An 18,304-nucleotide genomic window follows, 5' to 3' on the forward strand; every position below is an offset into this window, starting at 1 on the left:
TATGAAGTAATTGTAATGGTCTATTGGAAGAAACCATGTGCTTTGGTTTGGGAGAAGTTTTTGTTTTTTTACCCATTTGACAAGCACTACATAGTTTGTCTTTAACAAACTTCATTTTGGGTAAACCGACAACTAAATCTTTCTTAATAAGTTTATTCAAATGTTCCATGTGTATGTGAGCAATTCTTCTATGCCAAGGCCATGCGTCATGATTATCATTTGCTACTAAACATGTTATAGGTAAAGCAGAATCCATGTCAATCATATATATATTATTTTTTCCCTTACCAATAAGTTTAGAATTATTAGAATCCTTTCTTTCAATGATGCATTTAGCTGGGTAGAATGCCACATGAAATCCTTTGTCGCATAATTGACTTATGCTTAGAAGATTGTGCTTGAGTCCTTCTACATATAGTACACCTTCTATAGTTGTTAAGGGTGGCTTTCCAATTCTACCAACTCCAACAATTCTTCCCTTGTTGTTGTCACCATATGTGACATATCATTTGTCCCTTGGAGTGAGGACAAAGAATTTACTTTTATCGCCCGTCATGTGTTTTGAGCAGCCACTATCCAAGTACCATAAATTGCAGGCGGCTCTCAAACTTTCCTACAAAACAAATTAAGTTTTGTTAGGTATCCAATATTCTTTGGATCCTAGATGGTTAGTACCTTTCTCAACCAATTTAAATTTTTTTAGGGGTACACCATATTTTCTAATTATGCATGTGTTTGGTGTATACCCATGAATTTTACAGTATGTACATATGGGTTGATGAATGTGTTTCCTAGATTTTTCAAATGCATGGATACTTTTCTTTTGAAAGATTATTTTCTTTTGTACACTTGGTTTTTTAAACCATGGCTTTTTGAATAGCCAAGACCTCTTCAGTCTGTTGAGTGTCTTTGATCATTGATAATCTTTTCTAAGCTTTTACCACTCTTGTTTAGTTTATTAAGTTCAAGACTTAATGTTGCTACTTTGTTTATTAAGTTCAAGACTTAAGCTGGTGGGTGGCACGCTCAGTGTATTCATGGGTCGAGGAGGTCGCATGTTAGGACTGAGGTGTTATCGGTGACACGCTCGGTATATTCATGGGCTTGAGATGTCACATGTCAGAACTGGGGTGTTACAATGCCTTCATTTGTTATTTCAAGTAGTGGGGTTGAATCTCCACAATTAACATTCTCAAATAGTAGAGGTTTAAAGCTTCCATGGTAAACACTACAAAAATCTCCTCAAATAGCGAAGGTTAAAAACCTCCACAAATAAACTGCTACGAATTTATAGGTACCAGAGGTTTTCTAAAACCTCCTCAAAATGCTTCTAGCGGTCATAACTGTAACGGTTTTTGAAACCTCCGCTATTTATATTGTGGTGGTTAAAAACTTCCGCTAATCGCATAAAAAACCTCCACTAAATACAAAATTTGTTGTAGTGATTCGCATAAAATGCAAACATACAAGTGACTTGATATTTTATATCAATTACTAATAGTACTCTTGTTTGTAATGGTCAAATATTGATTATAATGTATGACAAATAATAAACTCATTTTTGAACTGATTTATCATTTACATATGCAACCTTATAATAATCACATATTTATTATCACATGTGTGTATATAATCTGGTCAAATATTAATTTTTCTTAGGGTCGATTAATACTCGCATGGGTACATATATGTACTAGCATTTTACATTTATTATGAACAATTCACAAAAAAGATATCAATTTGGCGATTCTTGTTTAATAGATTTACTTAAAATGCCAAACAATTTTATTTTCCAAAGTAAAAAATCATTTATTTGTGTTTGATTCAACACTTAATCCAAAACATATATTATTTATATTCACATATAACCACTATAGCCTATTGGTGGCATTGTATCATTATCATCACAAGGACTGCGTAAACAAAATACATTCTTTTGCATTTTTCATAAAAAAAATATTACCATGTTGCAACCATTTAAATAAATAAATCATGTAATATGTATAAAACAAGACATGTTCACGTAATAGACTCGTCACAAGATACTTAGCACAACATCAATTTATAGTCTTTGGACAAAGTTAATTTGTAAGTGGTACTCTCAACATAGTGATCAATTATTAACAATTAGTTCTGTCAAACAATAGTCTTTCTTTAGACCGACTATTATTCACATGAAAAAAACTTTATAATTGTTATTTATTTATCATCACATGTATGTTATTACTTGGCCAAATTGTGTATTCCTATGGACCAACCACAGTTCGCATAAATAATTTCGTACTCATTTGTGTAATCTTAATCAATTTCACAATAGTAGTTACTTTGGCAACATACTGCATCAATTAATTCAAAAATAATTACCAAATAAAAGGAAAACAACATAGGTTCATTATAAAAAATTATGATGTTGGAATTAAAACATTTAGATTTGATATCTTTTATGATTAACAAATCTAATCCAATAATATAATTCCAAATCAAAATAGATATATTACATATATATCACACATAAAAATGAATGCAATCTTAATCATATACAAAGTAGATCTAGAGTGAAAAGCATAAAAAGATATATGCAAATCATTATCAAAAATTCCAAATCGAATATGATCATGCATATCTCAAAACATATATGTAACACTATATATATACACTTTCATATACTAACATAGTAAAATATATATAATTTTAAACATTAACCGTAACCATTATATATATATTAATTTTAATCAGTAATTCCAAACATCACAACAACCTCGAGCTATAAACAAATACATATGGATATAAGTATATTTTAATTCACAATATATACAAGGTCATTAATTCCAGATTGTATATGTATAAAATAAAAACACATCTTAATATAGATATACCTTATACATATACTTCAACCAAATACAAAATTGTAAAATGACAGAAGTCAATGTCCAATAGTAAGACATTAGTGCACATATGATATACATATTGCATAACATAGTTATAAAAGTTAATGCAATGTTCATGTACGGATCTGAATCTATATTTCAACACATGTTGCAAGGATTCATAATACAAATTACTCATAATTCAAATAAGCGGAAGCGGATAAAAGTTATCTTCATTATTCCTAAATACCCAATTTTCATAATCAATAGCAGAAGCATAAAAATCTCAAAATTTTAAAAATTAGGATTCATAAAAAATTGGGGGAAACATCTTTAATAGAGAACCATAAAATTCAGAACCTAAAGTTCTTATACCACTTGTTAGATATTTCCTGACAATTGGTGAAATATCAATCCTAGGATCTTGAATCTCATGATTCTCACACATAATATAAAACAATGATACAAAGCTATACTTGAATCCATGTTCTCTGATCTACTCCTTTGATATACATTTTGAGAGAGTTTTGGTATGATAGTCTTCATCAACTAAATCTTTAATTCATTTTGGGACCATCTTGTTTAATTTTCTCTCTTTGACGGGGAGAAGTGAAAATCATTTGTGATTTGGTGTCTTAGAGATCATAATCGTTCCTTATGCGTTAACTTATAGGTTTTCATTAACCCATATAGGCCAACCTTTGGGTATCCACTCATTAAACTCATATTCGTTATCAATTTTAGAAATCCTATAAGTTGTGAGAAATTAGATCACTTGTTTTCTAACCCAAAATAAATAAACAATATAATTATATTAAATATATGATGTTCACCTTAATTAGAAGTCATGAATTTCTAAACCAACTAAACCAAAAAAACACTATTATCCTTCCTCTTTTCTTCCATTTATTTTGTCTGCAATCAAATTTTTTTACTTCATATGTTGTTATGCAATTTAATGTGCAAAAAGTTTGAATCGGCTATTTGATCATATTTAAATGTTCATGATTTGAATCGGCTATAGAACTACAATTCTCTTCAGTAATCGAAGGACAAACTTTTTATTATATATTTGGATAAAAATATTATATAAACATATTTAAAGAATATGAGTATCATATTAAATATCTCACATCTTTATATTTTTTATATTGTTTGTGATATATTTATCATAGAGGAGGATCTAACTCCAATTCTTATACAAATTTATATATACTACCCCCAATCTCTTATCTTTTGTAGTATTAGTTTTTGTTTCAATTTGTTTTTGTAGTTTTACATTTTTAAGTCTTAATAAAAAAAAGTTTCTCTGTTTTACCCAATTATTATTGTACTTTCATCTTTTTGCACATACGTTAATTTTAGAATTAAGTCACTACAATTTTCAACACAATAATATAGACATTTTAGTAAATTAACGATTTCTTTATTTGTGTCCCACTACCTTAAACTAAGAAATGGAGAAAGTATAATAATTTAAAAGTCAAGCATATAATTTAAAAGATAAACATATAATATTGAAAACTATGTCGACAATAAAATCAAAATTAAACTTAAAAAAACTTTGGAGATAAATTAAAAAAAAAACTGTTTCCAATCCATGGTCAGCCAAAAACTACGTAAATCATTATTTAATTTCGATTCGGTTAATATTATATTTATCTTAACTCTTAAAATATGTAATATATGGATCAATGGAAGGTAGAAAGGAGGTCATGTTACGGAATTCCGAACACGTTTGGCTGGATAATGAAAAATAATGAAGAATTTACACTTAATTAATGTGCAATTTGACTATTTGAGGTTTGTTAATTTTTCCATCATGGGTGTCCCTTAGTTAATTGTTAGAGACTAATGTTTTTCAAGAAATATATTAGAAATCATTATTGAAGTGGTTTTCTCTCTATTAACAAGATACTTTTTCTACATATGACAAGAATTAAACTCTAGCATTATGTTTAAAAAACTCAATCATTAACCGATTGTGTTGGGTTTGGTAGTTTTTTCATTTTATTTGTCTGTATTATTATATTTCCATCATTACTCTCCGTGCTCTCTCATTTAATATAGCGTGTTAAGTAGCTAACGAGCAATGTCTTTCCTTCTCTGTTTTTAAAATCTAAGGCTGTCGATATCAAAACTAATGTATTAAAAATATTATTACTGAATTAAATACGGTATTACAACCCAACGAATGCTTGATAAAAATTGCCTTAACATGATCTTCGTCTTTCAAATCGAATTCTCCAAGATTGATGAAGCAATCAATGATGAACACTAGATTCTTGCTATGCAAGAAGAATTAAACTGGTTTGAGAGAAACAAAGTTTGAGAACTTGTTCCTAGACCTAAAAATATGCATGTTATTGGAACTCGGTGGATATTTAGAAATAAACCTTATGACAATGATATTATAGTTAGAAATAAACCTAGACTAGTAGCCCAAGGATACGATCAGAAAGAAGGTATTGATTTTGATGAAACATTTGCTTCGGTCGCTAGACTTGAAGCTATTAGTCTATTACTTGCATATGCTTGCTCTTTGAATTTTCAGTTATATCAAATGGATGTAAACAGTGTTTTCCTCAATGGCTACATTCAAGAAGAAGTGTTTGTTGAACAACCTTCTGATTTTGAAGATTACAAACATCCTTCTTATGTCTACAAATTAAAAAAAAAACTCTCTATGGCTTAAAGCAAGCTCCTCACGCATGATATGATCGTCTAACTAATTTTGTACTTGAAAAAAGTTTCAACAAAGAAAAGGTCGACACTACTCTATTCATAAAGAAAATAAATCATCATACTCTACTTGTTCAAATTTATGTAGATGATATTATTTTTTGTTCTACTAATGAGTTGCTATGTAGTGATTTTGGCAATATGATGTAAGAAGAGTTTGAAATGCCTATGATGGGGAAGTTAACTGACTTCCTTGGGTTACAAATCAAACAGTTTGATAATAGTATTTTCGTAAGTCAATCCAAATACTGCAAAGATTTGCTAAAAAGATTTGACATGGATGGATGCAAGCCAATAGCTACTCCTATGGGATTTGGAACTTACATCGATATGGATGAAGCAGGAAAATCCATCGAGATATCAAAGTGTCGAGGTATGATTGGATCTCTTTTATACTTAATTGCCAGTAGACCTGATATCATGTTTAGTGTGTGTATGTGTGCTTGCTATCAATCTAAACTAAAAGAATCATACTTAGTTGTTGTTAAGATAATCATGAAATATCTTAAAGGCACAACTAATGTTGGACTATGGTATCCAAAAGGAAGTATATGTGACTTGATTGGATATTCAGATTCAGACTTTGTAGGATGCAAAACTGAGAGGAAAAGTACAAGTGGTACTTGTCATATTTTAGGGAATGCTTTAGTTTCTTGGTCATGTAAGAAACAAGCATGTGTAGTCCTAAGCATTGCTAAAGCTGAATATATTGCAGCAGGTAGTTGTTGTGCCCAAGTGTTGTGGCTTAAGCAACAATTACGAGATTATGGTTTAGACTTGGGTTGCACTCCTCTAAAATGTGACAATATTAGTGCAATAAACGTCACAAAAAATCTAGTTATGCATTCAAGAACCAAACACATTGATATAAGGCATCACTTCCTTAGGGACCATGTCCAAAAGAAGGATGTGTCTGTAGAATTTGTTGATACTCATAACCAACTAGCAGATATATTCACTAAACCTTTGGCAAAAGAACATTTCTATAAAATTAGACGAGAATTAGGCACTCTTGATGAACCATACTTATCTTAAATGCTTATATATGATTATATGTATGCTTCATTATATCTATTTCATGCCTACTTGAAATTAAATGAGTTTATTTATGATTAAAATTTTCAATTTTTGGGTTAAAAATCATTTTCATAGCTTAATTTTGCCTAAAAATAAGTTTTTCTGGTGTTAGTAATCGATTACACTGGAGAGTAACCGATTACAGGGTTGAACAACGTGTTTCAGTAACCGATTACTCTGAGTTGCTGTTTGAAAATTTTAAAAAAATTTAATTTGAGTAACTGATTACTCAAAGTGAGTAACCGATTACTTTATGTTGTTATATATGTATTTTTTCTGCATTTGTAAACTTTTTCAAACTCATATTCCTCATCAACTTGTGCTTTCTCTTGCTCAACCCTCCCTCTCAAACCCTAAAATCTTCGTTTTTGATCGATATTAAGTGATTTTTGTGTCTATTCTTATCACATTTTTACTTCTAAACCATCATTTTCGTGTTTAGTAACCTAAATAAAAAACCCTCAAATCTCCAAAACCTCAAAACCTAAACCTTCAAGACCGAAAATCCATGGCCTCCTCTTCAAAAACCAAGAAGCAACGCACCTCCACAACTCAAAAGATGCAAGGAACTACTTCTATGGAGTCCAACCCTCTGGATTTGGCAAAGCTTCTAGCTAATGAGGAACAACGCAAAGTGTTTGAAGAACACTTCCATGGACGCACTATTATCACTCCAAAATTCGATAATGTTGGAATTTGAGTTTGAAGATTTTCTTTTCCCTTATCTTTTACGTCAATAAAACCTTTTTGATTTTTGTTGTGAGACAAATGAAATTTATCCAGAACTTGTGAGAGTATTTTACTGTAACATGAACTTTCGGAAAAATCATCTTACTTCTTATGTCAAAGGAAAAGACATTGTTTTGGATCTTACAACCTTTAGTTCATTGTTGTGTAACATACCCTTTCAAGGTAGCATAACGGGTTTCGCCTTGTGTGTGAATGGAATAATTATGATCGAAAGGATTTTTATCATACTTTATGTAGACTTTCAAAATGGGAAATAGAAATGTGTAAGCAATAGGACTTTGGTGATACCGTCAAAAACTGAGACATCCTATCTGCTGGATATCTCAAGCTGGAGGACCGTTTGCTTCATTTATTTTTTAGTTATGTCATCTTACCAAAATTTTAAAATCATTCTCAAATAAGTGACATAGAACTTCAATTGATGTATGCTTTAAAGTTTAACATCAAGATCAATTGGACTCTAATAAAAATGAGACAAATGTGGACTGTTAGAGGTACTTAAAGTCCTTTGCCATATGCAATCTTCATAACCAACATTCTTCAACATTTCAGTGTTTCTACAAATGGTGAAACAAAGGTGCCTCTGAATCTTCGAGAAATCCAAATTGATGTGTTTCACTCAAGATCCTCGAACCCGCACCTATAAACATAGAACCGATAAACCGACTGCTACTGCTGAACCATCTGAACTTGAACCTCCTAACCCTCCTGAACCACAACCGTCTGAGTTTCATGCTCAATCTTCCTCATCTGCTGCCATGCCTACGAACCAAATGATTATGGATGAGTTGTTTTCTCTCCAAGGCTACATCACTAACCGGATGGATGCTCTCGACTTTCAGAATCAACAAATCCAATATGAATTTCATTGCCTCTCCTCTAGGATGGATAGCGTGGATATTGATGAAGACAATTATGAGCCTGAGTCTTAGAATATCTGTTGTTAGGATATTCTTGTTGTATTGCTTTCAAAATTCGGACAAATTTTTAATTCTGTTTATTTGTTGTTTTTAAGTTATTGCTGCATATTCATGGACAAGTTACTTTATGATGTTTTTTTTTGTGCTTTACTGTTCCATTCCTAGATACATGTTTGAAACATCTTATTTATGCATTGCAATACTTTCTTATCTATATCTTGATCTATACATGAGTATATGATATTATATTGATATATCTTGATATATAAGTGTATGTATGTTATATATATTGTGCTGAAATCTCTTTGTTTTTCTACTTTTTGATGAAGTCAAAAGGGGAAGAAAAGTTGGGAGAAGTGTATTTTCTGTAAAATTATTTCAGGCACATTACTCCAAAAGAAAAAGGGAGCATACAAGATAGGGGAGCATACTCAAGTCAAACTTCAACATATCTCAAAGTATGCCGCTCTCAAGAAAACTACACTGTCAAAACGATCTTGGTTTGTCATCATCAAAAATGGGGAGATTGTGAAGAAGATCTTTGTTCCTGACTTTGGCAAGGTTTTGATGAAAACACCAACATCACCAAAAAGAAGAAAATGAAGATTACTTATGAAGACCAAGAAGATTAAAGCTTCAAGACAATTAGTCTAAGTCTAAATAGGTACTTCTATCCTATACTCTTTAATATACCAAAGTAGTAATGCTCCAAATATTTTCAAAGAAATTGAAACACTTCAAGTTTTAAATGAAAACATTTTTCAAATAACTATGTAACAGGTTACTAAAATTTGAGTAACAGGTTCCATTAGTGAGAATCAGTTATCCAACAGAATTTGAATTGGAGTAACCGATTACTCAAATTTGAGTAATCGATTACTCTAAGTGAATTTTAATTCAATGTTAGACAAAAAGTTTGAGTAACCAATTACTCAAGTGAGTAACCGATTACTCAATGTAATTTTTCAAAACGTCGTGTTTGGGTAACCGATTACCCACTTGATGTAATCGGTTACTGAGAGATGTTACATCAGCTTTTCATATTTGAAACTCAAGGGTTTTCATTCCAAACAAAATGCATTCATTCCAAACAACTCCTACTATTTCATAAAGCACAATGATTGATTGAAAAGCCTATTTAAAGGCCTTAGAATTCACAATCATTTAACAACTCTTTCACACTTTTCTCACAACTTTCCTACACTTTTTTGAAATAGTTTTCTGCACTTCTAGCAACTTGAACTCAAACTTTCAAAGTTATTTTTCTGAGTTGCTTGAAGTAAAGTGTTTCAAAGTTTTGTAAACTTAAAGAGCATTATTACTAAGTATACAAAAGATTTAATTGGATTGCAAGTGTTATTATATTTCATACTTGTAAAGACAATCCAAGTCATCATTGTAATTCTTTATTCATTGTAATTACTTTCTTTCACAAGGGTGTGAATAGAAAGGGGATAAAGTTACTTGGAAATGTGTTTTCCAAGAGTATAAGTATTAGTGAGTGTGTAAGGTACATAGAGATCTTGAGGTGAGATATTGTAATTACAACTCATAATATTTAGTGGAAAATCTCTTGTGTTGCAAGAGTACTAGACGTAGTCTTCGGTGGACAAGAAGGTGAACCAGTATAAAACATCTATGTACTCTCTTCTCCCTTACCTCTTTGATTTATTCTTGCTTATTTTCTGCAATATTATCCGCTGCACTTTAACTCTTCATTTTGCAGAAAAAGTGGTCATAATTTATAATCAACTTATTCACCCCTCCCCCTCTTAGTTGCAATCTCAGTCTTACAATATTTGGGTTGACATTGGATTAGGCTAGTTAGAGTTAGTTTTAGTGGTTTTAGTTAATTAAGGTTTGTTTACATGTATATATAGTTTACTTTCATTGTAAAATATCACTCGTTCAATTCAATATGATGAGGAGAAATATTATTTAATTCAATAAAGTTATGATTCTATTATTTTTTTTTCTTCTTCAAGCTTTAAGTTTTTCTTATCTTTCTCATTCATGAATGTCTCATCTTTCTTGTTCATCAAAAAGATTTCTCAACAGATAATTTATTAAAATTATCATTCACTAATGAAACTAAATTATTTTTATATTAACTCAAATTGTTTGAGCAAATAAATGTATTTTGGTAACAAAGTCATTTACTGTAAATAAAAATTTGAAAAAGTTATTTATTTATATTTATACTATTTATAGAGATAATATATTGTGTAATTATCATGAAATAATTTTTGCAATGAGTTTGTAATGAAGTTAATTTTTAAACAATTATAAATATTTTTACTCAATCTTCCTTCTAATTCTTCTATTTACATTAAATTAATATATGAAATGATGAATATTTTCAACATACTCAATGCATTATTGTTTTTTATTTAATATCTTATTTATTTAGTATTAAGATATATATATAACTAAACTATGTACCAAAAAGAATATAACTAAACTATGTACCAAAAAGAATAATAACAAAACTTATGTGTAAAAAAAAATATTACATTTTTGTGGCAAAACATGATTTATATACAATAATATACAGAAAAACAATTATATGTTCAGATGGCATGCACTGAATGATGAGACTAATATAATACTATAAGCTAGTTCAGTTGGTAACAAGAGTATAATAACATAGAATTTGCTGTCATTTGAGTTTAATGGATCACAATCACTACTTTGGAGATGGACCCTAACACAAACCTACTACTTTTGAAGAGCAAAGGATACAATAAGTTGAGGACACGAGTACATCATCTTCTATCCCAATATGTATATCATTTAATTTTTATTAGTTAAAAAAATAAAACATGAATATGATATATATTAACTTTATATTTTCTAACCAATAAAAATGAAAGAATATATTAAGTGACATACATCTTAAGACATAAGATGTGCTCCCAATAAAAATATAGTATTAGTTTTTCAATAACTAATCTCAGTAATAAAAAAAACACAGGATTTGGAAAAGGGAACAAAAACAGATACTTTAGTATCTCAAATGATTTTCATGTCTTGTTGAGCTTCTAGATTTTATTCTTTCGCCTTTTCCAATTCCTCAAATGTTGGGTTGAGGAATATAATAAAGATCTAATATTTCATATCCTAATATATATATATATATTGCTCCCAATTTTAATAAAAGTATGACATATAGATTAAAAAATTATTTTTTTATTATTTTCTTAATTTTCATCATTGTTATCTTTGTTGTTGATAAGAAACAACATATGAAATATAACATGAAATAAAGTATCTTTCTAGAGGAATATATGGTTTGTTCAAGCTCTTCCATAGGTCGTGCAATGGACGGTGCAATTTCCAAAGAATAACTAATACATGGCAACTTTTTTCCATAAAAAATAGAGAAAAGACAACTATTTTTTGACGCGTGTTAGGATTGGGAGCGATAGGAACGGCGGAATCTAAGGATATACCACTGAAGTGAAAGTTGTGAATGTATTTTAACTTTTAACGGCTTTGTTCAGATAATTTGTTGAATTGCTGAGAAATTTGAGAAATTCTAATCTTTAATATGATATCTCAGTTGGCTCCAAAGTCCAAACTCTCTAATAGATATTATTCTATTCTGAATGTAAAATCTAGTTTCAGTGTATTACGACAGGGATGAAATAATATCTCCAACCTTCTATTTTAATTCATTTTAATACTTTGACACATGGAGTAATATATGGTGGGATCAATTGATTTGATCCATTTGGAAACTAGAACACTTTTTAAGGTTGTTAGGTGTTACATAAAATAAGTACAGTAAAACAAAAGAACATTGCATTGTATGTTGAAAAATATAAGGAGAATGTTATCTATCCCTTGAGAAGTATTACATTAGTTCCTATTTATTTGTGCTATTGTAAAAAAAAATATCTATTAAGAAATGTAATAATGGTGTTTATATTTATTGTGTTTTCTATTTTCTCTTTTACCCTTTTTTATCATTAATTTTTTTCACTATTTACGTGAATTAAGAAATTATTAAATAATAATAAACATGTAAAATTTTAATTAATGTACTTTTCAACTTCTAATCATGACAGATAAATAGGAACAGAAAAGTTATTCACAATGAATAGATATAATAAAAAAGGAAAAAATATAATGTTTATGTAACGTAAGTGTGTTGATAAGTTGAGTTTATTAAATAAAAATAAGGCAATGGTCCTATTCATTAAAGAGCTTTTGAAAATCTCCATAACATTAACATGCAAGCCTTTATATGACATTTCAATTACATTGATTTATGATCAATAATTTAAGTACTAATAAGACTTTTTACAATATTGTATAGTTACGATCAATAATCAACCAAGTTTATTGAGCACTTTGAAGTCAATCGGTTTGTCAATTAATCATAACTTTAAGTCAAGTGATTACTTTTTAATCATAATCGGGTTGAGAACATGAACATTATCAAAATTATAAAAATGTACATTAAAGGAATCACACGCCATTATAACTTACAATAAGTTCTTGTGGTTGTGCCAAAAAAACAAAAGGGGAAAGTTTCCCACACAAAACTTTAAAAAATGGAAGCACGAGACCACCTTTTGATGCCTTTTCTGTGTATCAATATCAATCATTTCTCAAAATAAAATTCATGCTTCTGGAATTCTTAATTGTCCTCGTTGGGTGCATTGATACAATGAAGGTACACACACGTAAATGACGTAATGCTATATTTAAAAATAAATATTGTGGTTGTTATACAGTTATCTTATATTCAATAAATATATTACTGTTGGGCCTCTGAATTCAATAATATTGTTGAGGATATCACATCCTAATTCAAAAGAATAACTATCTATCAATTAAGTTTAAAGATTATGACTTATATTTTGAAGAAATATAATTTTATTTATTTATTTTAAATAAATTGGACATAGGTTTAGAAATTTATAGTTGCTCTTCAAGAATAATTAAAATATGTTAATTCTGATTAAAGAACATGAATAAAATTGTCTTCTCATTTAATATTTTAATAGTCTTTTTCAAATCTTTATTTTTTCGCTACTAGGGTTAACACTATTGTCTTCATCTTTATATTGTTATCATATTTATTCATGTAGATATTTCTCTCATATTTATTTTAAGACAAAATAAAAGCATACATACATAGAAAATAAGGTGAGCTTACTCATGGTAAAGTAATACAAATTATTTTCACCATTGAGAGTAAGATTAATGTTAACTTTTGACTATACATAATTAGAACTTTGTTGTTGTTGGGTTCGGAGGATAGTTAGGACCATTTCATTATGTTCCATTAGTGTTTTATGTTTTATCTACTCATCACTTTTTGAATTATATTGATATCATAGTTACAGGACTACCCAAAATTGCAAATGTCCATTATACCATTCACAATACATTTGTTCAAATTACCCCTCACATTCATCAATTTCCAACCCATCACATCTACTTAAAATTGCTTGCCCATTTAGTCAAAAGTATAAGAGAGTAAGGTTATTGATATTCAATTATCAATTTCTTCATTCACTAAACATAATTTTAAAAAATAAATAAAATGAAATTATGAATGGTTAGGTAGAAATGTGGATAGGTTATTTAAAGTGAAAATAGCTTAATATATATAAGAAACACTTTGATACAAAATGGTCACCTCATCTTCATATAAATTTAGGTTTGACTGGTGATTATATTGGGTAGTTTACAAAAAGTTTAATATAAATGTGTTGTTGATGTAAAAAATTACATACTAATATATCTATCATTCATTTTATTACTCTTATTTAAGAGTTTCATATGGTTAACGTACATATAAATGATAAATAATATATTAACAATATAAAAAGTTTATAATCTATGTAAACTATTTTATCTTGTAAAATAGTAGTTAGTATCAAATGAAAAAATATCTATCCATTTTTTATTTAATATTCCAAAATTTTAATTCTTGAGAAATATGTTAGCAAGAAAAAGGAAAAGGAAAGCCAAGAGGGCAAGGAATGGATAGAAAGCAGGAATTGTTCCCTCGTTTGGATGTGTCAAAAAACGGAGTGAGAATAATTAGGGCAATTTGTTTGGGAGAAAGAAAATAATATAACGAATAGATTAATCATGACATTAAATTTTCAATTGAGCTCTAACATGTTGTTGTTTTTTAGAAGTAAGGGTATAAGTGGTCCTCATTCTAATGTTTAATCTAATGAAATCGAATAAAGCGAAATCGAATAAAGCGAAATCGAGAAAACTGATTTATTTCAGATTAACGGTGAGATTCAAATTTTATTTTGTGAATTAATTAAGTTCGATTCAGTTTATTGATCTACAATTTTTGAAATCGGTGAAACAAAAAAAATGAATTAGATCATTCTTTTTGGTGAATTATTACTTAATCCAGTCAATGCAATTTGATATTGGGTACGAGTAATCCTTTTAATTTAGAATTGGAGAAAACGTTCCAGATGACATGCATCGTGAATATTGAGTTGAATAAGATACTTTTTTTTTCATGAAAGTCAGAAGTTAATTTTCAGTTTTCCATTAAATAAATTATAGCTACATGGATGAGTGCATTCTCTCTGAAAATTTTCAAGTTACATGGATGAGTGCATTCGTTTAGGGTAGAATTTGTATATATGTTTTCGTCGTGTTAACTATAATCATACTAATTTAGATATCGAAGTGCTCCCTAGTACAGCCTAGACGATAAGATATGCAAGATATTATTGAACGGATTGTACATTGATCCTACAGGTCTATCCAATTACTAGTTGATACTTTAGGAGTTCAATAAGGAGAAGAAATTGTTGCATGGATGAGATAATGTGCGTGCTCCAAAGTTGCTATGTCGGTTTGTGAAGTACTTTTAAGAATGTTAGCCTCATCCCACGATGTAGCCACCCAAGACCTAGTTTTGTTTATTTCTTGACAGAATTCAATGTTTTGTTTATTTTATTCGTGGAGACTTAGCTTCCCACGTTCGTTGTTCAATATCGAAATTAAAAAAACGCGTACGCTATATATGTTATCTTGAGTTCTAGTTAACATTAATTTAATAGCTTATTGTTCATAGTTAGTCTCCTCTGAATGATTACACTACACTTAGACTTAGACCCTCGTTGCCATTATGATGACATTGTTTTTATTAAGTCTAATAAGGTGATTAAAGGCTAGTGAAGATATACATTATTATAAATTATCATGGAGTGAAACTTTAGTCCCATATGAGTTGTCGTTTGCATTAATTGTATTTTGCTCTAAGTTTAACTCTCTAATTTTTTTGGTATTATTAAAGGTGTTCTTAACTTTTTAATTACGAAATTAATTCATTTTGGAATGTACGACTGCCTCTCATAACAAGTATTATTCTTAGGAATCGAGTATTTAACATTTTGATCATTCTGAAATTTAGTGGGACCTTCTCTATTAGATCAACGCATTGTTGATCCCTAGTTTAGTTAAAGAAAACTAGGACCTTATGACAATAATTATCATCTAAAAATGATATTTGCAAATGGAGTCAATCCTTATATTAATATTTTTAATATCTTGGGATTGGGTATAAATGTGTTGTAGTCTTTTGTTGTGACAAGCAAAACACATAACTTCTCTTATTTAGTGGCATTAAATCACATAATAATAGCCTCTCTCCTTTTCTTAGTCAATTTTTTTTGAAGTACAAAATATAATAATGGAATCTCTAGGAGCATTCCCTGATGGAGATTGGGATTGCTTTCTTAGAATGTTTTTGAGTGAGGAGCATGATTTTTACTCACGGCAATTTCTTGACCAAAGTTCATCTCTACTAGGGGAACATGATGAATTGAACATTGAAATGCAACCCACATTTTTGTCTGCTCCTGAAGCTGGTGAAAATGAGACTGTGTTTTATTCCTTAGATGATCACAATTCAAGTTTGCAGTATATTTCTCAAGAAAGTAGTTATAGTAGCAATTGCACTGTTGATAATATCTTCATTGCCAATAATCCGGGTCATACTAACAACTATTTTAGTTACCCTAATCATTGTGTACTAGAAAATAACACTTCTTTATCCATGGATGAGAAAAATATTCTTACCTCTTTTGTCCCTTTGCTTTCTGACACTCTAATGGAAGATAATATCAACTTGAATGAAGATGAGGGAAGTGAGAGATTGGAGAACTATTATCACAGTCTAGTGGAATCTATTGTTCTTCCCACGAAAAGGAAGCTTCATGTGGCAGAACTAGAGGCGCTTGCTGATGATAAAACAAACAACAAATTTGTGAATCAGAAGAAAAAACCTCACCTTTCAAAAGATGTAAGTTTTGTCTCATCTTAATGATTTTTTTATTAATTAAAATTGTTAGGTAGGAAAGCCTAATCTCCATATCCAGGTAGCACTTTTGAGAAGAAAAAAATCCTAAGATATTGTCTCATCTGGATTAAATGAGTTCCATTATTTGAGCATCATAATTTGACAACTTTATCTTAGATCAATCTCTATATCTCCCTTTTTAAAATACACATGCATCTAAAATACAACATCTCCTATATTTGATGTAAAAAACATAATTATTTGAACTCATGCTATCATCTCTAGGGTTATAAGCCTCATCTCAATAACACTATGAATCAACATTTAAGGTGCATGAAAGTTTATAACACTTTTGGACATTCAGGTGCAAGGATGCATGAAAGATTCACGGTCCAAGAGGGATAAAAAACTTGCCAAAAAGAAGGAGGCAGAAGAGTTTAATACAAGATCAGATGGACACAGCTCTAGTAGTAGCATCCCAGAAGATAATAATGCTTCTCAGGAAAATAGTGGAGAGGATACTTCAGGTTCTAAATCAATTCTTAACTCAAATGGAAAGACAAGAGCAAGTAGGGGATCCGCAACAGATCCCCAGAGTCTATATGCAAGGGTAAAATAATTGTTACTTCAAATACAATGTCTTATTTATTATACATTTACTCTTACCAAACCTAGTTAAGTAAGAGTCTCATGCCCGCTGAGCCGAAGAAAAAAATAATGTTATGCAACTATATAGTAGAGTTTTCTGACAATATATATATAGTATATAGTTTGTCTATGATATGATGCTTATTCTCTTCTTCAATCTTGCAGAAAAGAAGAGAGAGAATAAATGAACGACTTAAAATCTTACAGAATCTTGTCCCAAATGGAACAAAGGTAAATATTAATTGTTTTGCATAACTTTTGTTTTCAAATGTGGGTTGGTAGTGGGTGTAAATGCTAAAGTTCATTACTTGGAGTTTTGATGAGAAAATTAATTTAATAGATGGTTGTATAAACAGGTAGATATAAGTACAATGCTTGAAGATGCAGTCAATTATGTGAAATTTCTGCAGCTCCAGGTCAAGGTATATATAGGAGACATAGATTGTAAAAAAAACATTGTTTTGTGAGAAAGATTTAGAAATCAACACACAATAAAACTGTGTATAACTATGGTTATTTCTTTTGTAGCTTTTAAGTTCTGATGATCTATGGATGTATGCTCCACTTACTTATAATGGACTTGGCATAGGATTCAATCTCAACATGAAAAATTCTCCACAGCTATGAGCTCTAAAGTAGCGAGTGGATATGTTTATTTTACCATGGAACCATGCGAAAACAGTTCGATAGAAGAAATAAAACAAAATTGAGCAATGTATATGTTCTGACTTGTTATTATTTGCTAATTACATTTGAGTATATCAGCACTTCCATCCTAGAAAGAATGGTCACTACTTTCTTTTTCCTCTTTTTTTTTTTTTACTACTAAGGATATCCTCTCACCTTATAGATAAGAGAGTACTTCCTTTCGAGTGTGTGACTGTCTTTTTCAAAAATTGTTGTTCCTAGAGATTGAATATTTAATCTTTGATCCTCATAGAATTTAGCAGAGTCTTACACTATTAGACAAACATATTGTTGATTTATGTATGTTTGTTGCCAAA

At 29.8% G+C, this 18,304-nt stretch overlaps 1 protein-coding gene across 1 annotated transcript; it reads left to right on the plus strand.

Annotated features, from left to right (window-relative positions):
* Window positions 1-15,829: 15,829 nt before the first annotated feature.
* LOC109338963 (transcription factor bHLH85-like) lies at window positions 15,830-18,101 on the plus strand. Its single transcript, XM_019576313.1, has 5 exons — window positions 15,830-16,655; window positions 17,017-17,262; window positions 17,466-17,531; window positions 17,657-17,722; window positions 17,829-18,101. Exons 1-5 carry the CDS (start codon window positions 16,044-16,046, stop codon window positions 17,925-17,927), a joined length of 1,089 nt encoding a protein of 362 aa, XP_019431858.1. The 5' UTR covers window positions 15,830-16,043; the 3' UTR covers window positions 17,928-18,101.
* The last annotated feature ends 203 nt before the right edge of the window (window positions 18,102-18,304 follow it).

The sequence above is a fragment of the Lupinus angustifolius genome, unplaced genomic scaffold (assembly GCF_001865875.1).
Source record: "Lupinus angustifolius cultivar Tanjil unplaced genomic scaffold, LupAngTanjil_v1.0 Scaffold_50_60, whole genome shotgun sequence".
In the NCBI taxonomy this organism is placed as follows: Eukaryota; Viridiplantae; Streptophyta; class Magnoliopsida; order Fabales; family Fabaceae; genus Lupinus; species Lupinus angustifolius.